This window comes from Bactrocera neohumeralis, unplaced genomic scaffold, assembly GCF_024586455.1.
Source record: "Bactrocera neohumeralis isolate Rockhampton unplaced genomic scaffold, APGP_CSIRO_Bneo_wtdbg2-racon-allhic-juicebox.fasta_v2 cluster11, whole genome shotgun sequence".
Classification (NCBI taxonomy): Eukaryota; Metazoa; Arthropoda; class Insecta; order Diptera; family Tephritidae; genus Bactrocera; species Bactrocera neohumeralis.
This window is the reverse complement of record NW_026089624.1, coordinates 18591541-18618432: the sequence shown is the minus strand read 5'-3', so window position 1 is coordinate 18618432 and position 26892 is coordinate 18591541. Positions and strand designations below refer to the sequence as shown.

The following is a 26892-nucleotide window of genomic DNA, read 5'->3' as shown; positions in this document are numbered from 1 at the left end:
GTAACGTCTGTTCCATGCTCATCGATTGGGGAATCGGCTTCGGCTTCTCCTGGCGTTATACTTTCACTGCCATTCATCAGGCAGGATAAGTGTTCCCTCCTTAAGTTTAGTATGTTCTGGGCATCGGTGACTAAATCACAAGATGATGCTCCGGTCTTCTCTTAGTCACTTAATTTTTTTGTAGAATTTTTGAGCATTACCCCTGTCGGCCAGCTTATCAAGCTCTTCAAACTCACGCATTTCGGCCTCTCTCTTTTTTCGTCTGCAAATGCGTCTCGTTTTCCTCTTCAACTCTCGATATGTCCCATGCCGCACGTGTTGTGATCGAGGTAGGCAGTCTGCTTTCTCTCCACTGCGACACGGCACTCCTCATGTTGTTGTTTTAGCGGATACTTAGTCGCCATTTGGATGGTAAGGATTCGCTAAGTTTTGGTCGGCGACGGGAGGCCCAAGAAACGTGCTGTTTCGACGGATTCGGACCAAATGGAGAGGGGTGTCAAATAAGTGGGTTGGTGAGGTATGAAAAGAGGTGACCAGTGTCATGCGGATACTCATTGCACGCTGGACATATATTGGACATGTCGGGCATTCCTCATCATTCCAGCTGTTCTTTTGCATTTTCCGAAAACCAATGGTTTCGATTGCAGCTGTACGTAACGAGCCTGAAATGCAGTACCAGATTTCGCTTATATCGAGTTGCTGACTAGTGCTCTCAGAGAGTAAGAGTGCAAGGTGAGTAGAAAATCGTTCAGTTATCTGTTGTGATTGCAGCTTCTCGACGTCGAACCTTCGTTGTGTTTGTTGCGTGCGTTTTTTGCTGCACAGAGGCGGGTGCGTATCTTGGCTACAACAAGATAGTGGTCCGAGTCGACGTTTGACATCGTGGCTAGGGCAGCTCTCATAGGTGCGCTCCAAACGCTCATAGTGGGCGTTTTTGGTCACATCGTCCTTCTCTTCCGTCGGGGCGTGAACGCAAATCAACGACATCGCTTTGATGCGGATTGTGGGTAGACGTGCATCGTCTCACACCACGAATCACACACCAAATTTGCGCTCCTTTATATGGCCACTGTAGTAAATGCCACAAGGACCTACTCGTCTCTGTTCTTGTCCCGTCCATCGCATTTTTTGGACGGCGGTGATGGCAGCCTTTACTCTAACGAGGACATCAACCAGCAGGACAGGGGCACCTTCCCAATTAAGGTACTGGACATTCCAGGTGCATGCCCTTTAATCGTTATCTTTAGTGCGATGGCCATGGTCGTCATCAAAAAGGGGTTCTCTCGTCCGAGGCTGTTTACGTTTTTTCATTGGCCGAGTGTTTTACGTTTCGGGTCCCAAACTCAGCGCACAAACCTGTGGAGGAGATGTTTCGCCTTGTCACTTTAGCTCGCCTTCAAACGGATGTTTTCTGGCTACCCAGAGGATACTTGGTCAGACACCGGAAGTCGTGAGCTGCTTAAGCCATATGTAAAATAATCGTTTCTGGCCACTCGCAAGCGAATGACAATCAGAAAATTTTCCTCACTAGCCTGATTTTCTACACATGACTCCAAAAGAAAGATATATATATTAAACTTTTTAGAGGGTGTGCCACACCCACTTTTTCAAAATTTTTTACTCAAGGTGTCCAATGCTACTGCGATCGCCTTTACCAAATAACAGTTCTATATCTTCATTTGGTGCTCAGTGGCACTTTATGGATTTTCGTTTAATGGTGTTTTGTGAGCGTGGCAGTGGTCCTATTACGACCACCTATGAACTCGTTTTTCTTTTTTGCCAAGAAACGCGCATACGAAGTTTCATCAATGTAACTCAATTTTTAATCAAGTTACAGCTTGCAAGGACAGATTGACAGACAGACAGTTACCCGGATTCCAACTTTTCTCCTCATCTTAGGCATTTATATGTAACCTTGTATTTACCTCGCTTAGTTTTAGGTGATACGTACGACCATTAGGTGAATCAAACTATTATAATGTGTAGCATTAAGTTTAAAAATTGGAAGATAAGAAGAAACAATTTGTTTGTTTTGTCAGATGAGTTTTCCATAAACATTAGGGTGTCCGTTATTTACCAAATTAATTATTTTTGACGAGACGCCTCCTAAATTTTTAGTTTTTTCCAAACACGATACATTTTCCATTTAAATAACATGGGATTTTGCCACTTTTTACGAATATTTTATTTTTCTCTGAAACTTTCCCGTTTGTAGGAATAAAACAGTCATATTCTTGTACAGAATTGAATGCTCTACACAAAAGTCTTGACGATTTTTCGATATACTCACTCCTTTAAAAGTTATTCAAGGTTAAAGTTAACTTCTGGGTAATTTCTAGAATTTTCGAACTTTTACTGCAAATTTAAATTTTTTTTGTAAAATTCAATTGTTTATTCTAAAAAATATATTATGCCTATAGCTTTAAGATAAAAAAATAAGAAAAATTTGCAAATCAAAGCCGGTGGGATTCTATTGACAAAAAAAATTATAAATCTCAACAAAAAGACTGATTAACAAGTAAGGAAGGGCTAAGTTCGGGTGTCACCGAACATTTTATACTCTCGCATGATAAAGTGATAATTGAGATTTCATTATCCGTCATTTACATATTTTTTTGTTTTGCTGTAAAATTAATTAGATTAGTTGTTCCTGAGATATGGTTTTTGGTCCATAAGTGGGCGACGCCACGCTCATTTTCAATTTTTAATAAGAAAAAGCCTGGGTGCAGCTTCCTTTTGCCATATCTACCGTAAAATTTAGTGTTTCTGACGTTTTTTGTTAGCCGGTTAACGCACTTTTAGTGATTTTCAACATAACCTTTGTATGAGAGGTGGGCGTGGTTATTATCCGATTTCTTCCATTTTTGAACTGTATATGGAAATGCCTGAAGGAAACGACTCTATAGAGTTTGGTTGACATAGCTATGTTCCCGAGATATGTACAAAAAACTTAGTAGGGGGCGGGGCCACGACCACTTTTCCAAAAATATTACGTCGAAATATGCCCCTCCCTAATGCGATCCTTTGTGCCAAATTTAACTTTAATATCTTTATTTATGGCTTAGTTATGACAATTTATAGGTTTTCGGTTTTCGCCATTTTGTGGGCGTGGCAGTGTGCCGATTTTGCACATCTTCGAACTTAACCTTCTTATGGAGCCAAGAAATACGTGTACCAAGTTTGATTATGATATCTCAATTTTTACTCAAGTTACAGCTTGCACGACGGACGGACGGACAGATGGACATCCAGATTTCAACTCTACTCGTCACCCTGATCACTTTGGTATACATAACCCTATATCTGACTCTTTTAGTTTTAGGACTTACAAACAACCGTTATGTGAACAAAACTATAATACTCTCCTTAGCAACTTTGTTGCAAGAGTATAAAAAAAATGTTAAAAGATAAAATACCGGAAACAAGTTCGAAAATCGATGAATTTCTAAAAACTAGTTTACCTCGTGATGATTACAAAGAACTACTAGAATTAAGCAAAATATTTTTTGGCACTATGGAAGTTGAGAAAACGAAATTTTACAAACCGGGGGCTTTTCATCATGCTCGATGGATGGCGAAAGCCATTTACAGTTTAAAAATATACATCTTTCGGAACAGTATTAAATTATGCCCTGAAGATGAAAAAAGTTTTTACGAGATTTCATTATTTATTGTTTTTATTTACGTCCCTTATTGGTACTCTGCACCTTTAGCTGCAGCTGCACCAAATCAAGATATTGAATTTACAAAATCTGTTTACAATTATAGAACAATAGATAAAGATTTGTCTTATGTTTTATGGTACTTGAGCCCTGAAGCAGCGACCTTATCATTTTTCGATAAAAATATATCTCTCAGCGGCAAGAAAACAATGGTTAAGGCTTTAAAAGTCAGTAATGACGAACAGTTCGAGATTCCTAAACCATTCATCTTTAATGTGGAAGATTTTAAATGGTTCACAAATAAAAATATTGTTTATCTTATAAATTCAAATTCTTTAAAATTTTTCGGAAGATTTAAAATTGATACTAGCTTTGTGTAGTTAAGTTGTACTGAGTGGTTAGAGGAACCAGAATATGTGAGAGGCTTGGAAATTGTAAAAAATTTGCGAGTTGTTAATGATACAGCAGAGAGGGCTGTAAAATTAGCCGAAGAATACGTTAGTATTTTAGCAAGAAGTGAAGAAGAAAAACAAAATCACATATTGTTGTAAGCGAGTATAAAAAAAAATATTCAAATGTAACTTAGGAATGTTTAATAAAGGAAATCTGATGTACTCAAATGGTTTAAATTTGATTTGATTTGCAAATTTTTCTTATTTTTTATCTTAAAACTATAGGCATAATATATTTTTTAGAATAAACAATTGAATTTTACAAAAACAAATTCAATTTGCCGTAAAAGTTCGAAAATTCTAGAAATTACCCTGAAGTTAACTTTAACCTTGAATAATTTTTAAAGGAGTGAGTATATCGAAAAATCGCCAAGACTTTTTTTGTAGAGCATTCAGTTCTGTACAAGAATATGACTGTTTTATTCCTACAAACGGGAAAGTTTCAGAGAAAAATAAAATATTCTTAAAAAGTGGCAAAATCCCATGTTATTTAAATGGAAAATGTATCGTGCTTGGGGCAAGGTTTATTATGAAAATTAAGGGCTTTTTATGGTCTGATTTTTTTTTGATGGAAAACTAAAAGTTCAGGGGCGTCTCGTCAAAAATAATCAATTTGGTAAATAACGGACACCCTAATATATATATATGTATGCATACTCCAGTTGGAAGGCTAGCAGAAAATTCGCTGGAATTATGGGACGATTTACAAACACAATTTTATAATGTATGTACTATATATAAAGTAGTTCATATACTTAACAATTGTTGCTACATCAGTTCTATCCGACAGTTTATTTTCGAAAGGTGGTCAAGCAGAGAGCAAACATAGAAATAGAATAAAACTTAAAAGGTTGAATAAAATTCTATTTGCAAATCCTACAATAAAAATATTGGGGTCTGTAAAAACTAAAATTTGTAAAGAATAAGTTTTAATTTACTTTGATTTTTATTAGATTATTTTATAAACTTAAGCTATTGAATACCATAATTTTAAATGCGTTAATAAAAAAGTTTAAGCTTTAATTTTTTTTTAGGAAATTTTTGTTTTCGCATAACTTCAAGACAAGTTTCGATGGGTCATATCGACTAAAACAAGTATTTTTTAATGACCTTCACTCCTTCACTGTGTTACTAATTATTTTGTTGGGAGAGTAAGTATTGAAATATACATATGTATGTCTTCTCCTTTATATACTATGTATATTCTAATGAGATTTCCAAAAATCTTGTTGATATTCGTCAAACTATGCAAAGTAAAAATTATTATTTTCGGTACTTTATACTTGTTATAGAATTATAACAAAACCATTACTTAAACCTTGAAATAATATGCATATTAGGGTGTGTCATTCTGAATCAACCTTTTTTTTTCAACTGAAAAACAGGCTAAAAACTTTCGAAAATGTGAAAAAGAAAGTCACTCAAAAGATGAGCTCTTAATATTAATATTAAGAGGTGCCTATTTCAATAAATATAAATAACATGGAAAAAAAATCATTTTTTTTGTGGTGGTTATTGTGCGGAGGTTATTATATGTGCACGCGATGGCTGCCAGTAGGGATGGTAAACTCGATTTCGATTCAACTCGAGAATCGAGTTTTATCGTAAAATAATCGATTTTTCGGAATCGATTTTTAGTAGTCGAAGTCGATTAAGAATCGATTCTTGACATTAACATCTGAAAAAAGAAATTAATTAATGAAAAAGATTTTTTTTAGTTTAAGAATATTAATACCAGAAAAATAAATAAAAATAGTTATAACGTCTGAAAATAAAAGATTTATGTCTTTAATAAAGAAATGTGACCTTAGCCCTGCATCGATAACGAGTTTTACCTAAAAAAGAAAAATAAATTCAATAAATTCCAATAAAGTATAAATAACTCTTTGAAACGATTTTTTTTATAATTTGCATATACCTTCTGAAAACATAAAACAAACATTTGTTAACCACCCGCACTGGTTAAACATAACATTTTGTTTTCTAAACCGCCAATAATTTAACTATTATGTACAAATATTGAATAATAATACCAATACTACTACTTATGCTAATCTTCGAAAGATACCGTCATTTTTCCGGACGGTATGCACGATTCGTATTGGCCGCAAAAGCGGGGACCAACACGCCTTCCTATTAAACACTTAACTCCATTGCCTTTGCTTGTTTATTTGCCCCACGGCACTGCCGTTAAGCATTACAAGCAAAGCCATTTGGCTCGTCAGTCACCCAATTCAGGCCTACTCCTCATTCATCCTTCTGATTTCACTGCGTTGCCACTCTTGCCATCTTCGTGCTCTCATCAGCTCTTTCAGAACTATAGCACACCACGCTCTCACACTATCCCACACTTGTTTTGACTCAGTCATAAGCCTCACTATATTATCCGCTGTCACTTGTTCCGTTGTCAGTTTCTGTAGATCGGCTCTCTCCTTTTCATAGGAGAAAAAGAAGATGTGCAGCGCGTTTTCTCCGCTGCAGTCGCAGAAGGAACATTTCGTCCCGTCATCATGTCCATATTTATAGAAATACTCTCTAAAACACCCGTGTCAAAGCGAATATACAACTTTAAAATGGCATCCACATACTTCCCTTCAACATTCCACTTTCCTGTTGGTTTCACATGTATTTTTACAAGAGAACAGCGCTGTCAGTAGATGTTGAGAGTAAAGAAATGGTGAAGACGGCTATTACCACTTTGTCACTTTCGTTAGTTGGGCAGACTTGGCAACAAGAAAGCATTCACAAACCTCCATCAAGTATGTTTGTATATACAAAAATAAAACCTTGCAGAAAATCGAATTATAGCACAATTCAGTAAGCAGTACTTGAGTACCTATTGGAGACAGTTAGAAGTAAAGTCTCAATTTGAGGCAAGTTACTACTTACAACCATCAAAATGGCACATCAAGTGCTAATTGAGCCCGATAGGGCTGCACACCTACCTACTACTTACAACACAGTCTCTAGTCTTTAGTCACAAAATATTGTCTCAAATTTGTTACCTTATACTTAGCAGGTCACAAAACTAAAAAGCACTCTTATTTGCCATTTTGAATATACAGACATTTCACTTACCATATAGAGATCATCATAGATATTAATCGATTGTCGCTTTTTATAACTTGTTAGCAACTCAAACACGAAAAAGTTAAAAATAAATCAATTTCACATAAATTTCATTAATATTCGGAGCCAAAATCAAAATTCTATTTTGATTTTTATTGCTAATTATGCCTTTTGAATGCGATATAGAAAATTTTAAACTTGTTATCGACTAATTAAATCTGAATTCTGTACTTTGATACAGTCACAAGTCTATAAATTAAAGATTTAAAATTTTTTGATCCAGTTCATGAGCAAAATTAAATATCTGAAACCTTTGGCTTATCTTCAGTCATTTAGGTTTCAATACACTGCTTACAAACACCTTACCACTATAGATATTGTAGATTGTGCCAGTGCAATGTTAAATTCATTTTCATATTATCATATGTCATATTTATAATTTTTTTTGCTCATTACTTCAATAGGCTGGTTTACACACGATCTCTTTTTGTTAATTACCTATTTTTTATCCTTATTCCCCTATTCTAAAACTATCTATTTTCTAATGTCATTAGCACACATACATATTTCTATTTAAAAAAAATATAAGTTTGGTTCCAAAGTAAACAGGACTTTAAAATGTGATTTTGGGTCAAATAATCGGTCACAATGATGTTCTTAGAATGTTGGATTCTGAGCAATTTTTGGTCATCATTCAATTTGTGTGGAACAAACCGTACACACACCTTTCGTAAGCCCAAATGTTCGGTCAAAGTCGATAAATCGATGTTTTGTAGATTGTCAATTCAATTTCCATGAATTTTAATGGTGATTTCGGCGGATTTTTGCTGAATTCACGCACAGTTTCGATGGAGTTTTCGGTGATCACGGATTTTGATTGGTCCACATGTTGATCGTCATTTATGTTCACTTTGAAAACGTTGAAACCACTCGTGCACTCTGCTACGGGATAGGCAATCATCACCATAAACTTATTTCATCAATTGAAACGTTTCGGTAAAAGTTTTACCAATTTTGAAACAAAATTTAATGTTGGCTCAGGAAATCAACAATTGTTTCTTGAAGGAAAATCAAAGTAATCGTTAAATTCATCCTAAATTAGTTAAAATCATTATTATGAAATATAGTTCATTTTGAAATGTTGTATAAAAGTTACCAATCATCAACCACATTCCTTAAATTGCAAGGAAAAGTTGTATATGATTACACACATAAGTATATTTCCTTTGTTTATTTTCTCTTGATCTTCTAATGTGCATCATTCACAACGCTTAACTTGCTGTCAAATATACTAGACTACAGCTCAAGAAATAAGGAATTCTTTTCTTGAGAGCAGGAACCTAACCTTAACTTTGGAAAGCACCTTTTAACTTTCAAATTTCCGAAATAATGTAAATATTCATTTGGAACTAAGCGCTGTGTCAGCCATGAAATGAATTCAGCGAGCGAGTTACGAATAACAACACAATACGTGCCACCTGAGCAAACTGTGCCACGGTTCCTTCGTCTTTCCTCGTCGTTCTCTCGCCAACGAACGATTTGGGCGGCAAAAATATAGGATAATAGATAATAAAAGTCATAATAAAAAATTCGTTTTAAAATCAAGAATTCAGCAAGCAAGTTACGAATAACAATACAATACGTGCCATCTGAGCAAACTGTGCCACTGTTCCTTTGTCTTTCGTCGTCGTTCTCTCGCCAACGAACGATTTGTGCGGCAAAAATATAGGATAATAGATAATAAAATTCATAATAAAAAATTCGTTTTAAACCACGCACAAATACGCCCATGAAAATATTTTCATAAGGAAATGAAATACCGAATTGTGTAGCAGCGAACTGCTACGAATAAGAACACAACCCCGTCGTCCCCACGCCAACAAAAAACTGGCGACAAAAGTCTTTGTGTGTGAACTGAGTTATATAGTATATAAGTACATATAGTATGTATGTATGTTATGACAACATCAATGCAATTTGAATCGAAATCATTTTTAATTCGTAATACCAAAAGAAAGTTTGGTTGTTCTGAAGTTAAACCAATTTAACTCAATCAAGCTAAAAACCGTGAGAGGGGAATTATCAGCTCTAAGTACCATTATTTGCGAATTTAACATCGCAAGATCTTAAAATAAAGGATCTACCAACAAAACACTCGTATTCGGTTAAAATTTTATTATTTCTTGCTCTGCAGATAATTTTATACTATTTATGATTTGAACAAAATATCGGCCAAATGGTCACCAGGGCTCCATCCGTTTACGCCAATTTTTAATGACATTCGAGCTCGTCGAGCATTGCTGGTTGGTTAGAGTAAACCGTTGAGTTAATTTTATATAGCATAGAGACTTTTAATCGCATGATCTTGGCGGCCAATTTCTGAGTAGTTTTTTGAAAATATCGAGTCGCCAAACTTTGCACGCAATGTGTCCATGTTTAGACTAGAATCATGAGACGGCGCATCATTTTTTTACAAATAGAGATCGTACGCGTCGATTTCGTCAAATTTCGGAGGAAAAAAGTCGGTCATCATTGTGCTATAACGCTCGTTATTGATGGTAATGACATTTCTTGCGTCATTTCGAAATAAATAAGTCCGATTATGCCGCTACACCACAATCTGCACCAAACTGTAAATTTTGGGGGATGCAATTACACACCAATAGTGACATTTTTGTTGACGAAGCCATTAATTCAAAAACTAGCAAACCTTAGAAAACGCACTGACAAAATTTGACACAAATCCGTAAGCACAAGCTGTTGACAACAAACAAACTATCTGGATGTTAAAACGAAGAGGCCTCACTTGCGATATAACCTTATATTAACATGTCTTCAGACACATGCGTAAATACGCGTTAAAAAACGTTTTAAGAATTCCTTAGTTTTATTTTCTATGAAAAATTATAATTTATTAAGACTTAAGTTCTTAAAAATAAAATAAAAAATCTTTATATTACCATTTTTGTAAATAATTTGTGATTTGAGCCATTCACAATGATCAAACTGACCTTAAACTAAATGAAACTAAACTCTTTTCTTACTCTTTCGCTTGTCAGGTGGCAGCGGTCCCTGATCTTTTTTCTAAGCTGGCAACAAAACACAATGCGGGACCCTCAATCAGCAGTTAGAGAAAAAAGCGGTATGCCAGAAGAATAGCGCTAAAACGAACTGCCAAAATTAGTGCGTTGTTGAATTTTGTAGAATTAGATGTCGGTAATTTGTAAAATTATTTTTATATATGGGTGATATAGGTCTACTGGGGAACCGAGCACCCAAAAATATTATGGCTATCGCGCTATTTGCCTACCTCAGTGGTAGTGTGGAAATTCCGAAATACCCAAAAGCTATTTATAAAATGCCCAATTTAATATATTTTAGCAGTGGCATCTTTGGCAAATGTTATAAAAAATTTGAGTTTTGACAGCTCTCTCTCGAATCAAAGAGTTTCGTATCAATTTATCTATGCCTTAAACCTACAAACCAAAACTTGGTATCATTGAAGAAACCTTTATGCGGTATTCGCATACTTTCTTTACCGGGCACCTCGACTGGCAAAAGTTTATGGTATACTAACAGTACCTGTGGAGACTCCATATTGCTTATGGAATGCAATATAAGTATGCATGCAATGAAATATAACTTCAGCAGTGTGGCAGATCAGTTGTCATTTCTATGAAAATGTTGAAGGGTAGAGTAGTCATTTCGGTTATTTTAAATGGATTTACTCAGTATTTTAGTTTTCTTTTTTTGTTTGTTTTTATGAATTTCATAAAACATTTCGAAATTTTTAAGCGCTTCTATAGCTCGTACTTGCCTGTATATTCGCGAACTAGTTCATCATTTTTAAGACATTGATCTGTAATTTTGCAGACGTCCTTTTCTCCCCAAGGAGCTACTCATTTGCTGGAAACGCCAATATTGGACGACTGTGTTATAACATATATGTATGTATGTATGTAGCTCCATATAAATTGATCGATTCAAATCAAGTTCTTGTGTGGAAAACTGTTTTATAGTGGTTTTGTTGATCTCGTTAAAGGACCGACCTAATATATACTTATGCTCAAATTTCATGAATATATCAATTATTTTCTAAGATTTTCTCTCGCTTATTTTTAAATCTTTATTTATATTTTACATTACAACAATCAGAAACCATTAAACGAAATAACATATGAACTTAATTATAAGATAAGAGATATAGTAAGTGATTAGCGTGTCCAGCCGAGGTGATTTAGACATGTTCACCTGTCTGTCTGTATACGTTTATGGTATAGGCGAACTATTACTTCAGATTTTTAGATACCTTTTCAAAAATTTGCGCATAACCTTTACCCTCACAAAGCTGCTCATATGTCGGAACCGTTATCGAGCCAATAGAGCATATAAGTAGCTGCTATACAAACTGGACGATAGGAATCAATATCATGCAAGAGAATTTTTTTTTGACAAAATGTCTTCATGAAATTTCGCATGTTTTATAATCCAAAGCATTACTATAATATCGGAACGAGTTTTCAAGATCGGAAAACTATAGCATGTACAATAGAGATCAACTGACCAACGGAACTTCAACACCATTTTTATATAATTCGAACGTTATCACACCATCGTTACAACTAAATACATACATACATACATATGTATGTATGTATATATGATCTTATGAACGTGGAATTGCGGTTAAATAAAGCCAAATGTAAATACAAATTTGGACTTGTATTACACATGTACTTAAAAACTTGAAAGTAAAGATTCAGGTTTAGCATAATTCAGTTTATTTTTTTAACGCACCAAACTATATTGAATATACGTATGTATGTATATACCTATATATGCATATACAAGCGGTTTTTTTGTATATAATTGACATATTTACACACACGCATATGTGTTTACTGTTGAAATAAAATTGTGTCCCTTTTATTTTTCTTGGCGGGTTCTGCTGCTAATTTTTTATTACAGCTACACTTGAGTCGGAATCGATGTGAAGAAGAAAACAGGCGCACAAGTTTCCAAACCATGTTCATATAAACTCGCCAAGAAGTGCAGGAGCCAAGCGCAAGCGCAGGCGACAGACCTATTAAGTGCCTCAAAAATTGTTGAAGCTTGGTGGAGAAATAGATAGGCGGAAAGTGAATCACAAAACATACTCGACCATAACGAACATCACAGAAGAAGAATTGTGGGCGCTCTGCCAACAGTGGATTACGGCATGCGTGCGTGTGCGCAAAGCAAGTCAGCTACCCATACATGTAGAGGAAACTGCTACAAATAAATTAAATAGAAATCACATACATAAGCCTATATATAAAAAAAAAAATCGAAAATGTCGAAAACAATAAACAAACAAGCAAGGCGCTTATATATTTCGAAAAATGCGATGAGATAAAATGCAAACAACGACGTTGTCGATGTGATAATGACGTGATGATAATGTTGTGCATATTATAATCGTCATGTTGTTGGTAATAAGGCAGACTTCTTGTTTTGAACTCCATAACGATGCTGGCAATAATGTTGTACAAGAGACTGCACTGATACGCTGAGTATACAGAGTATAGGTAAAGAGACGGCAACCAAGCGCTATGTGCCAAGTGTTAAGAGCCATGAGCCCTTACTGGTTAAGGGATAGGAAGTGGTAAATAAAAGAAATGTGTAGTTAAAAAGAAGTTGCAACTAAACAAATAAAACTAAGTTGTGCAAATACAAGCTTGCATTTATAGACACACAGATTGCTGTTTGATATTGTTCGCCATCGCATTGCGATCGTGTAACGAGTGTGAATCTACCTGGTATATTAAATACGTACAAATAAGTATGCATGTATATAGGCACATATATGTACATACATATATAGTATATGTTTACAATAAATGTTGTGAGTGCACCATATGGCGTTGCGTTCATGCATACAGGGAGTGAGAGTGAAGGAATTTAACGGTGTAGGTCTGAATACTGATGGAAGGTGAAATGCGACAGTAAGCCAAAAAAGAAACAACAACAATATAAAATACCAAAAGAAAAGTAAAAAAACTTAAACAAAAATATAAAAGTATAAATAAAACGCGACAAAAACAAAGGCGCTAAACTAACTAAATAAAATAACACGTGATAAATAAAAAATAAGTACTATTCCTTTAGTAAAACTAAACCAACAATTGTACATACATATGGTATACATATTCATACATATGTTTCATATGGACATATGTATAAACACATAGGCGCTACGGTCTTATGAATGAGCACATGGTAAATCTGCGAGTTATAGAACGGAAATCGGTGCGATATTGACAAAACAACATAAAATTTAATATAATATATATAGTAATTATATAAAGTAATAGTATGAATACAATTTTCAAAAATGTAACGCAAACCACAATGCCAAATCAACGCGATATTGACAAAACAACATAAAATTTAATATAATATATATAGTAATTATATAAAGTAATAGTATGAATACAATTTTCAAAAATGTAACGCAAACCACAATGCCAAATCAACAATAAAAAGTTTTTAATAAGCAGAAAAAGTAATATCTAATGAGAACAAAACGAAAATTTACAACAATTATGAACAAACATAAATATGAGCATAAGTAATTTAAAAATTATGCAAGATACTAAAAAAACCGTTTAAATAATTTATGGGATAATAAAATATATTACGCTTAAATTTGTACAAAAATCTGCATTGATGTATGAAAACTTGCTGTAAACGAATTTGTTTTTCTTTTACATACATATGTATGTACATAAGTGTTGTACACATAGCAATTTATGAGACTATTTTTGTGCATTTCAGGTAGATACATAAGCAAAACAAATAAAAACGTTTAAAAAAAATAAAGTTGAAACACAAAATATTTTATTAATTCCTTCAATGAACAAATATTCATATCAATAGTAGTTGGTAAAGTACAAGTAGCTAAAACTCATGTGTAAGAAAAATACCAAAACTCAAACATTTACAAATAGAAATTGAATAACTAATTTTACAATTAATCATAATGCCACACAATAGTCATAGTTCACATTCCCGACATGGTGGTTCGTCTAGCGACGATTTGGGTAGCACCGATGAAGTGAAAATTTTCAAAGATGAAGGTGATCGAGAGGAAGAGAAAATTTCATCAGAGAATTTGCTTGAGGAAAAATCGAGCTTGATCGATTTGACAGAAAGTGAGGTAAGTCGATACGAATCTATGAATGATACTTTATAACGACGCATTAAATTCCCTAACACTCATACTATTTTATTTTTGTTTAATGGGTTAGGTGTAGTCGAAAACATGAACTATTTTTTTTTATTTGCTGTTTGTGTTGACCCAGTTCCAACCGAAGCTCCTTGCAATAACCATCGCTAATCTAGAGATTTATCAAATCAATTGGACAAAAAATAGTTGCATTAATAAAGGGTCTAGTGCCTGATGGAGGCCTGTTTTAATAAGAAAATGTTGGCTTGGCTATTTCTGTTGATCCAGTTTCAACCGAAGCTAAAATCAGTCGGACAAAAAAATACTTTTATTAATAAATAACCTATAGTTTTGAGAAAAACCAACAATTAATCGTTTTTTTTAATTTAAATCCTTCTTTAATGTTTTCCAAGAGATGTATAAACTTCATTCAAATTTGCCGATCAGTTTTCGATCTACAGTGGTCACCAGTACAAACACGCAAATGAAGTTTTACCCTCAGTTGCTAACTGTCTGCTCTCGAACGTTACAGAGTGTCCGAGAACCCTTTACTAATTACCGAATAACGCGAAAATTCTTTGGCAAATTCACTTCAAATTTTATTTATAAGATATTATAGTCAAATAAAAAAAAAATGTAGAAAATATAACTACACAATTGTGTGCTCAAAACTTTTCTCACACAAAAAACTAGAAACTGTGTTAATTTAAAATGAATGCCCATACGAGTGTTTACAAATCATTTAATAATTTATGCCAGGTGGGCTGAAAAGATAGTACCTTAGAAAACACAAATTAGCTTAGTATAGTTTGATTTTATTTCTAAACAAAAGCTTTTTGGATCAGCCATTCTCTACTCGCTGTGTATGAGCTCTGTTCGTTGTTAAATTTGCACGTAAAAGTTATATCCTTGACAGATGGAAGCGTTTATCCCGATTAACTGTGAACTTAATCAAGACGTGTAATGCATGGACGCCACTCGAAACGAAGGGGTTTCTCCTCTCAAAAAACAACAAAAAACAAAGGCAACCCCTATTGCACAGATGTTAAATTTGTCAAAATCTGTGGTCCATGACATTTTGACGGAGCACGTGAACATGCGCAAGGTGTGCGCGAAGATGGTCCCAAAAGTGATCACTGACAACCGAAATTGCGGCGTTTGGAAGAGTGCCAAAAGAATTTGAACATGTGTGAAAGTGACCCCCCATTTTTGAGTAACGTAATCACAGGGGATGAGTCATGGATATTTAAGTATGATCCCGAGACAAAGAGGCATTTTGAGACAACAGAGGGGATCCAATCAGCATGCACATCGACTCTCAAGGCTATTCCGAAGATTGCCTTCCGTGACGCCTTCTTTGCTTGGAAATCGCGCTGGCAGCGCTGCATCGACGCAGAAGGAGCCTATTTTGAAAGTTCTTAAATAACTGTAACGATTGGTTTTTATTTTGCGTTTGGCAGTGTGGTGTATCAAGGCACGCTTTGTTATAAGTAGTTTTCTTCCCTTCTGACAATATAGCTTATGGAATTAATTCTAGTGCCATCCTCTCATAGAAATAGTACGAACTTGTCAGCCTGCCTGGTAGCTTAATTTTATAATTCAATATTTTCATTTTAACAAAATTTGTTGCTTTGTCTCTAGGAAAAGAGTGGAAAGCTGCCGACGAGACCGGATCTAAGCCCCGTGTTCAGTAAGTATATTCAAGTTAAATAATTTAATTTTTAAATACTGCCTTTCAGCCGGAATTATAAAGCTTTTTTTATACTATTGCAACATGTTCCTATATACATATAATGTTTGTAATGCCTAGAATTAATTGAGACAGATATAAAGTACTATATATAAACGATCAGGATGTTGATTGAGTTGAATTCCAAATTGATTAAAAGTTGGTACAAGTATTCACTGACAGAGGTTGGTATTGAAGGATTGCAGGAGGTCGGAATCAGACCATTGTCACACCCACAAAATGTAGCAAATGATTTTTTTTGGTCTGTAACGATATTCGTGGGTTTTCTAAAGAGATGACGTAACTTGCATGTTATACTATTGTTCCAATACACCGAACATTCGTTAGAAAGCCACTGTCCTTGCGCGTCTTTTTCAGTTTATGCGTTGTAAGAGTCTTTTTCGGGGAGATTTTCTTCATTAAATTATTACGAAGAAAACTTCAGCCAAAAATCACCGTATTTTGTTGATGGAAGTTTATTGTGCACATGCTCCAGCAGAGCGAATTCGCCAGAAGTGGTTTGCACGTTTTAAAAGATATGATTGTGGCTTGAAATATGTAGAAGGAACTGAAAGCATTTTCTATTTTGTTCTTATTATCAGTTATACTTATCTCGTAAACTTTAAGTGCTCATACGATGTCAAAATTCGATCATGGGGCGAATATATCGTATTTTGGGACTCTTGTGCCTTTGGCTGTCTTTTTATACGAAGATGGTCTTCTTCTAATAACAGCATCCCCATTCGTCAAAAATTGATAAAGTCAGGCCTCTAGCCTTCATATACCTAATATAAAGATTGAACTTAGACATACCTTATACATAGGTAGGTAGGTAGGTAGTACGTACTATTACACTGGGTATATTATAGTTTAATATTTAAAAGTGTGAAATTGGTCCAAAAAATACCACAGCTCCAGCAACTCGTGCCGGAGAAATTTCTGCGTACCCCTCCATGTCACATTTCCAAATTAATTTTTTGTCTTTCCATAGTCGCAATTGGGTTCGTTTCTAAGAATATTTGCGATTTGAAATTCTATCATCTATTTTTTAAACTTTTAAGCTGGAAGAGAACCTTATAACTTATCACCTTAAGGGTTATACGATTCATAGATATATATTCCTAATTAAGACAGCAATTCCGTTGATGAGGAAACTAATTCGAAACTCGATCTTTTTACCATAAAATTACGAGGCGTAAAGTGTAACTGCGCTCGCTTTAGGGACTAAACCTCGAATACAGTTTTGAATTCATAAATAGCATAATATAACATATCAAAATGGAAAATATAACTATTTAATATATTTAGATATATTTTAAACTTTGGTCAAGGCTACTTATTACTATAATAATTGTGAGTTCAATATAAATGTTTCATCTAATTTATTTTTCTCATGCAGGTAAACTTGAATCACACGCGTCAAGTTTCAATATGGGATACCTGGTATCCCCATATTCGTATTCGAATGGCGGTGCTGGTGGACTGCCGGTCACTATGGTAAGTTAAATCATAAAATATACTATTAACAAGCCCAAAAAGTGTATATGTACTAATTTCATTTCAATTTAAAGCTCAAATTTTTCAAAAGCCACCAGCTCTGTGGAAATTTGCTGCTTGACACACTTTAGAATTCATATGTATACTACATATATTATCTCATATAAATAAACTTTTTCCATAAGTTTTGTCGTTCGATAAGAAAGGGAACATCATAGCCAAAATACAGGGTATGGTTTTGGAAGATCGTCGATTGACTGAGAGAAATTAGGCAGTGTAAGCCATATTTTAAGTGAAATTTTGGGTTTCAGAAAGCTGTGCGCACAATAGGTGCCGCGTTAACTCACAATGTAACAAAAACACATTCGAATTCGGCTTTCTCAGCAACGTTTGGAGCGTTTTAAAACGGATAAAGTGGATTTTGTGCGTCGATTCATCACTATGGATGAGACTTGGGTCTATCAAGTAGTCAACATCTAAATTAAGTAACATAATATGAAACCCTTAATTAAAGAGTCTACAGTGAAATATAGGTTTTATTTAGTGAATATTTCGCTAAGTTCGGGTCTAATTAAACATTTTAGCATATTAGTGATTAAAGGTTTAGACCAAGATCAAAACGAATTTTATTCATATTTAACAAACTACATTATGGTTAAGAAAAATGTCCACGTAATTTAATTTAAATACCACACATATTGACCAACATAAATGCCTTAAAGTCAAATGAAAAGTCTAAATGGACTCACTATATCACATTTATTAGGGCTAGGGAATTAACATTGGCATTACTCGAGCATACCTGTACTCGAGAAAATGTACAAAACATATTCGGCATAAAATCTGCTAAAATAACGAAACTGATTGTACCATATGAATTGCATTAGAACTGGGGCAATTCACACATTTTCGGCAATAAACTATAATATATCCAATATTATACATATTTTCACTTAATTTTGCTGAGACATCCTGCATATTGAACGATACACACGGTATATGACCGAAGTTTGAAATTCTTAATACTTAACTTCACAGATTGACAGAAATTTTAAGTAAAAAGTCAGCCATGGGCACTGGCGTACATGTATTCAAAATCAGAGGCCTTGAAAAGCTGTAATCCGATTTTGATCATGTTACGAAGCGAGATAGAATACCTGAAAGACAATATTTTTGTTAGTTTTATTTAAAAATATCACTGTTTCTCGTTTTATAAACTGTAACATGAAAAAATCAGATTGAATTTAAAACTGGTATATATGGAAAGTAGTCGTGGTTATACTCGTAGTACGATGAAAACCATTCCCACAATGTGCTATAAGAATATTACACACCCCATTGCCCAATTTTAAAACCGACTCCTGTAAATAGTATTTCTCATACCAATAAATGAGCGTAGTTTTGAACATAACACATTATATGGAGTGACGGCGGGGTTTTTAACTGATTTTAGCTTTTTCCAATATTTGAGAGAGGTGTTAAAAATTCGTTTTTGATCGGATTTGTTAATAAAGCTTAAATAGTTTGTGAGACGTGTACAATAAACTTGCGGGGTCCACGCCCACTTTTAAAACATCTTTGAACCATTGTTGCCTTTCCTTTTCCGATTTGCTGGAACCTATTACAATCTGCGCTAATTGCCGTGCGATAGGCCGCCTTAATATCGCATATATAGTAAGGCCTTATGGAGCGTAGTGTGTGAAAGACTGATACCCACCGTCAATAAACTGATTAGACCTTATCTGTGTGGCTTTAGACCTGGAAAATCTGCTATCGACCATATTTTCATCATGCACAAAATCTTGGAAAAGAATCGACACAATACCTCTTTGTCGTTTTTAAAACCGCCTTCGACAGCACGAAAGTTATTTGCCTCTATTCCGCTATGCGTGAACTTGGTATTCCCACAAAGCTAATACGGCTGCGTAAGCTGACGTTGAGCAACACCAAAAGCTCAGTCAGGATCGGGAAGGACCTCTCCGAGCCATCCGATACCATGCGAGGTTTTCGACAAGAAGGCTTCCTATTGTGTGATTTTTACAATCTGTTGTTGGAGAAAATAATACGAATTGCAGAGATAAATAGAAAAGGTACAATCTTCTACAAGAGTGTACAGCTGCTGGCGTACGACGATGATATTGATATCATTCGTCTCTACAACCGCGCAGTTAGTTCTGCTTTCTCTAGACCAGTCTTGAAACCCAAAGCAGAAACACCCTTGCCAACAGGTGCTAATTGAAATAGGCAATTGAAAAGTAAAGTCCTCTCTCATCGAACAAAATCCAAACTCTACAAATCCGGTTAGAAGAGAACACTTCAGCTTAGAAAATTTTCGGTTCAGTAACCTAAGTAATCTAATTATGTTCTTAGGTATAAGCTAATAATCTGAGCCCTTAGCTCTGCGATGCCATATTTGTGCGAATAATCATAAGCAGGATCAAACCGAAAGCTATAATACACAAAAAAAATTAATATAAGAAGACTTGCCAAGGCTACGCTTTAAGTATCCCACGATATGAGACACGGGAAGAGGTATCGGTAGTGAGGCCACAAAGTCCATTGAAATTCGCGTCAAACGCAGGCATCCTAAAGAATGACAACTTCTCGAGGACCTCGTTACTAAATTGCATCTGGAATCGCAAAGGACCAAACTGGTCTCATTAGCCTACCGGACTAACCTAACTTAACCAATATAAGAAGGAAACATATTATATGTCGATCTGAAAAATAAAAAGCAAAGTCTATTATTGTATGTTTGACTACAATTTATATACATATGTAGTAGTCGAAATGGCGATGTCAAATACTGACCTGCGTTTAAATTTGCCATTTTAATAACTCCTAAAAACCCTGAGTTCATTAAAAAATGTCATAACTTTTTAACAGCTTAGGATAAACGTTTTTACAGCCTAGATTCTTATATAGCATACAATTCCCTGAGTTCAATTTTTTAGCTCAGTGAATTTTGTTGTCAATTCAAATCTAAAAATAGAAATCTTAATTTTAAAATTTTAAGCCCTTTGGATTAAAAGGCAAAAAGTCAATTTGTAGTTCCAACAACTGGATTAAAAATTAAAATTTAATTTTTTTTTTAAATAAAAATTTAGTTTTTTTTAATCCATAGCAACTTTTTTCACTGGAAAAATGGGAGTTGGGGTAGTAACACCCAATTTTATCTATTTTTCCCAATACCACATACTATTAACATGCCTGAAAAAGGTGCAGTAAACTCAGTCGGCTGTTCGAAAATCCTGATATTATTTATATGGGAGCTAGGTCAAGTTTTCGCTCAAATACTCTGTTATGAGTAAAACACGATCTGTAATTTTCGTTGAGATAACTGAAATATTGGCCGATATATGCAATATAAAGTCACTCGGAAGCTCACAAATCTTTATATTAGGTATATTGGGGCTAAGGGAAGCATAAACACAATATAAGTCATTTTAGACATACAGAGTTTTTCTCCGAATTTCAATTATATATCTAACACATTGACCGATATTTTCGGTTAAAAGGCAACTATAGGTACTGGGGTATAAAATAATTTTTGGATTTGAATAATTTTTGTTCATAAGGTGGCATACAATAAAGACATTATTCGTGCAAAGTTTAATTCCGATGAATTAATTGCTTCTTGATTTGAGTATTGGAAGGAAAGAGATTCAAGTGGAATATGAGAAATTGGTGTGATTGTATTCCGATTACGCCCATTTCCACACTCTGGCATAAAAATATGAATAAAATACTACGTACTAAATTTTGTCGAAATTAGTAGGTTAGGTCCCGAGAAATTGGAAATTACTGGTTCCCTTGGAGCACTCTCATACAATCCCGAAGGTAAAATCTAATTTTTGGGCGTATTTAGTTATTGATTTATTGCGTTTTTAGTAGTTTTTAACAGTACCGTTATATGGGGAGTGAACGGGGTACCTTCCGATTTCATTCATTTTCACACTGTCGGTAGTAGTTCTTGTAATATTGGGGCTAAGAAAGTTTGGTTGTTGTAGCTTCAGTGGTTTAGGAGATATATACTTTAAACTTATTATTATTACGCCCACCCTTTAAATTTTTTGCCCACATGTGCACCTTGGTACTTCGATCCCCTGTGCCAAATTAGAGTTTTATTTATTAATTCAGTCTTTAGTTATAACACTTTATAGGTTTTCGGTTAATTACGCTTTGTGGGCGTGGCAGTCGTCCGATTACGCTTATCTACGAACTCGTAATTTTTTGTTTGTAGTACTAAGGAGCCCGCATAACAATTTTGATCAGGATATCTTTGTTTTTCCTCAAGTTACAGCTTACATGGACGAACGGACAGACAGATAGTCATCCTGATTTCAACTTTTCTTGTCAACCTGATCATTTATATATAAATACATACTAGGGGCTACGGCCACACGTTGCTGTTGTATAGATTTTATAATTGTACTATTTATTCATATAATGAACTATTCGATACAGTGAAAATTTTATTTAGGAATAAAGGCGAACACGTTTTTAATCGGTATAAGAATCCAAAGGATTGTACATGGGGTTTAACTTTGAATATGTTCTTACAAATAAATTTCATTTGAAAAAAGAATTTAAGGTTGCTTTCTCAGTGTCTGGTTACCGGCGTTTCTGTCCAGTTAATAGAGTTGTGCGATTAATAGATTGTACTTAATAAAAAGCAACAATGTGCATGGTTAACGGAGATGTCCTCTTAATAAGGCGTCCATTTAAGAGAGCTTTCACTGTATTCATTATTTATGAATTGTTTTAACTATCCTATCTTCTAAGTTGGTTCGATCTGGACACAGTGTGCTAAATTTTACTAAAATCGCTTCAGTAGTTTAGGGGTCCATCGCGGACAAACAACGTGACACGTACTTTTTATATATAGAGATATATAACCCTATATCTATCTCCCTTAGTTTTAGGTGATACGTTGGGTGAACAAAACTATAACACTCTGTAGCAACTAGTTGCAAGAGTATAAAAACTAAAAATATTATAGTAAAAAATAAAAATTATCTACCCTCTTTCATTATCTGAAGTGTTATCAACTAACAATTTAGAAAATTATTCATTTCTTATAAACTGAATATAAAATTTATCAAATACAAAATTCAATAAAATATATTTTATAATTAATATACTAAATAACATATCGAAAAAACTTATTATCAATTAGTCTCAAATTTGAAAGTAATTCACAGGGTTATTCTAACACCGGAAATAACGTTTTCGTTTTTATAATTGAATATTTCCAATTATTTCAAGACAAAGGTTCTGCGAAAGATTTATGGTCTTTTGCGCGTTGGCCGCGGCGAATTTCGCATTCGATGGAACGATGAGCTGTATGAGGTATACGACGACATTGACATAAGCGAATTAAGAGACAGCGGTACCCGCCGGGGAAGCAGAGGAAAAGGAAGACCTCCATTTCGGTGGAGAAGGACCTGGCTTCGCTTGAAATTTCCAATTGGCGCCACCTTGCGAAAAGAAGAAACGACTGGCACACTGTTCTTAACTCGGCTATAATAGCATAAGCGATGTCTACCCCAATAAAGAAGAAGAAGACTTATAATTAATGTATACTTTACCCACAGCAAAGCTCTCTCTGGTATATAGTATAATTGTTAATGCCTTTGTGCGCTAAGTGCCATTTTTAATAGGCGCGTTCATTCGTCGGGTGGATGTTTGAGCAATACTCATACATTTGTAATGGTCTGAATGCACTCAGTGACAAGCTGCATTTACTTGATCCCAATGTCCAATGTTTGTCGAGAATCCTTCCCATGAACTATAAACATGCCCTTGTTTGATCCGCGACCTAGTGGTCAAGGTAAATTTGTAGTTTTCTTCTCCGCTGCTGTTTTCGGGCTCTTTGGGTTTTCATGATTTTTGCCGCAACTTCGTACACCGCGTTCCACTTATCTTTGGATTCAACCATTTGGTTTACTAAATTTTCATGGGTTGAGTCTTTACCAATTATGTTCCTTTGGTATCGTCTTTCTTACTCTTATTGAGAACATTGGAACAACGCATGTATTTTCAATTGTATCGCCTCCGCATATATGGTCACTGCCGTGTTTCAATCGTTTCAAATATGTCTTGAAACAGGCATGTCCTGTGAGAATTTGGGAGAAGTAAAAATCTACCTCCATGTGGTGTTTTTACTTATGACTCAATGTTGGGGATCAGTAGAAATGTCCAATGTCCATTTCGGCTGACTTCATCGTTTTGCCAACTCTTGAGAGTTTCTGCTCAAGAACTTTCTTTAAGGGTTCTGAATGGTAAGTCCGTTACAGACTTCTTTATCTCGTTGACTAACTTCAGCTAGAAGTATACTTCTCAGGACATACTTACATACATATATGCATACTATTTCGATTCAAATCTTCAACAAATATTATTTCCCAACCATTTTGACATAGAACTGTTGCCTTTGGCATGCAGTATTCAGTTTCGGAAAAAGAGGAATCACAATAAAATTGGTAAAGCAATAACAGCTTCCGAAATGGATAATCTGATGATATGGTGCGCAACTAAATGCACTATACGTAAAGATATGATATAGGCTTATATCATTGAGAATAAATAGTTCCTAACTCGTATTTACATATTATGTTTGTACATATGTACATATGTAGTTCCAGATTAAAATAAGTCTATTGAAAGATGAGCCGACAAACTGTTGAGCATTTGCGTTGCTATGTACTGTGCGTGTGACTTATCTACTGTTTTTACTGTCACTATTATTACAAGTATTGTACAACGCAACCCGTGAATGTGATTGCGTTATAAGTATGTATGTTCATCGATAAGTATAAGAGTGCAATGCGGTTTTTCTAGCTTTGTATGTGATGCATGAGCACACTTTCCCCTTCATTTGTCGAATTGTTATTACGTTATGAAAAATAAAATAAAATCGGGGCACACGGAACCACCCCTTCAATTAAGGGCATTTAAATTTTTGTTAGGTAAAGTGGTTTGCATTAAATGTTACGTTCAAAAATATGTATATATGTATGTATGTACATATCTACCTAACTACAAGCACAAGGGTATATGTTTATTTACTTTATAAGCAGCCCGAATAATTTCGAGTTTGAAAGCAATGTCGTCATTATCACCACTGCTTGTCATCACTACAAAGTGGTGTTCGGGTTGACAATAAATATAACATTAGCAAAGTTTGGACTAAATTACATGGCATTTATCGTGCAATGAACTGATGTGCAGTCTATATAATGATACCTTTTATCCCACATTGTTTTTTTTTTTATTTTGTTTTGTTATCGAATAACAATGATAAAATTAAGCTGAGCACAGTGCTAATTTGTAACTGAACCTATGCAACCCCAAATGACAATACAAACAAGAAAAAACATTAACATAGGTTGCACCGAAGCTATAATACCCTTCACAAATAAAGAAAATTTTCTTGATGTTTATCGGCTAGTCTGCATGGTACTAAATGATATGGGTATTCGATCTAAAAAAATTTCGAGGATTTTAGCGCTGCCTTGAATGATAATATATATCGAATTCCGTGAAGATATCCCGGCAAATAAAAAGATATGCATGCAAAGTAAGGCAATTTCTGGAATTTTATCCCATAAGCTTGGCGACCAAATAACAATCAAGCCAATCTTTGATACCCTGTTCCGACGTATGCCAGAGGGGGCGTTCTGCATCGACCAGAACAAGTAAAAGTCTGAAGAGAGAAGGTCTGAGCTGACTGTTTTACATATGGTTTTTTACTAGTCTTGCTGCTTGAGACATGATGGAATAATATTAACTCGTGTCTAGTCGCAAATTAGGGACCTTTTTCCACTCGCTCGCTTCAATTTGATGAGTTGTTGTCAGTAGCGTTCCCCATCAATGGTTTCACTCGATTTTCTTCTTCTTCTCTACTGGCGTAGACAGCGCTTACGCGATTATAGCCGAGTTAACAACAGCGCGCCAGCCGTAGCGCCAAGCGTAGCCAGGTCCTTCTCCACCTGGTCCTTCCAACATAGTGGAGGTCTTCCTCTTCCTCTGCTTCCCCCGGCGGGTACTGCGTCGAATACTTTCAGAGCTGGAGTGTTTTCGTTCAATCGGACAACATGACCTAGACAGCGTAGCCGCTGTCTTTTAATTCGCTGAACTATGTCAATGTCGTCGTATATCTCGTATAGCTCATCGTTCCATCGAATTCGATATTCGCCGTGGCCAATGTGCAAAGGACCACAAATCTTTCACAGAACATTTCCCTCGAAAACTCGCAACGTCGACTCATCAGTTGATGTCATCGTCCAAGCCTCTGCACCATATACCAGGACGGGAATTATGAGCGGCTTATAGAGTTTGGTTTTTGTTCGTCGAGAGAGAACTTCACTTTTCAATTGCCTACTCAGTCCGAAGTAGCACCTGTTGGCAAGAGTTATCCTGCGTTGGATTTCTAGGCTGACATTGTTGGTGGTGTTTACGCTGGTTCCAAGATAGACGAAATTATCTAAAACTTCAAAGTTATGACTGTCAACAGTGACGTGAGAGCCCAGCCGCGAGTGCGACGACTGTTTGTTTGATGACAGGAGATATTTCGTTTTGCCCTCGTTCACTGCCAGACCCATTTTCTGTGCTTCCTTGTCCAGCCTGGAGAAAGCAGAACTAACGGCGCGGGTGTTGAGGTCGATGATATCAATATCATCGGCATACGCCAGCAGCTGTACACTCTTATAGAAGATGGTACCTTCTCTATTTAGTTCTGCAGCTCGAACTATTTTCTCCAAAAGCAGGTTGAAGAAGTCGCACGATAGGGAATCGCCTTGTCTGAAACCTCGTTTGGTATCGAACGGCTCAGAGAGGTGTTTCCCGATCCTGACGAAGCTTTTGTTGTTGCTCAACGTCGGTTTACACAGCCGTATTAGTTTTGCGGGGATATCAAATTCAGACATCGCGGCATAAAGGCAGCTCCTTTTCGTGCTGTCGAAAGCAGCTTTGAAATTGACGAAGAGGTGGTGTGTGTCGATTCTTCTTTCACGGGTCTTTTCCAAGATTTGGCGCATGGTGAATATCTGGTCGGTTGTTGATTTTCCAGGTCTAAAGCCACACTGATAAGGTCCAATCAGTTTGTTGACGGTGGGCTTTAATCTTTCACACAATACGCTCGATAGAACCTTATATGCGATGTTGAGGAGGCTAATTCCACGGTAGTTGGCGCAGATTGTGGGGTCTCCCTATTTGTGGATTGGGCAGAGCACACTTAAATTCCAATCGTTGGGCATGCTTTCGTCCGACCAT

At 35.4% G+C, this 26892-nt stretch overlaps 1 protein-coding gene across 15 annotated transcripts in view; it reads left to right on the top strand.

Annotated features, from left to right (window-relative positions):
• LOC126766087 (protein pangolin, isoforms A/H/I/S) overlaps positions 1-26892 on the top strand; it is a 247852-nt gene that overhangs the window by 20305 nt on the left and 200655 nt on the right. For 7 of the 15 annotated variants that reach the window (XM_050483830.1, XM_050483826.1, XM_050483823.1 and 4 more), the window contains 4 exons: positions 12152-13167; positions 14000-14381; positions 16032-16080; positions 17519-17616. In XM_050483830.1, coding sequence (XP_050339787.1) covers positions 14205-14381; positions 16032-16080; positions 17519-17616 — 324 coding nt within the window. In that variant the 5' untranslated portion in view covers positions 12152-13167; positions 14000-14204. The remainder of the gene's footprint in view (positions 1-12151; positions 13168-13999; positions 14382-16031; positions 16081-17518; positions 17617-26892) is intronic. The other 8 variants (XM_050483832.1, XM_050483831.1, XM_050483829.1 and 5 more) reach the window with 2 other exon arrangements.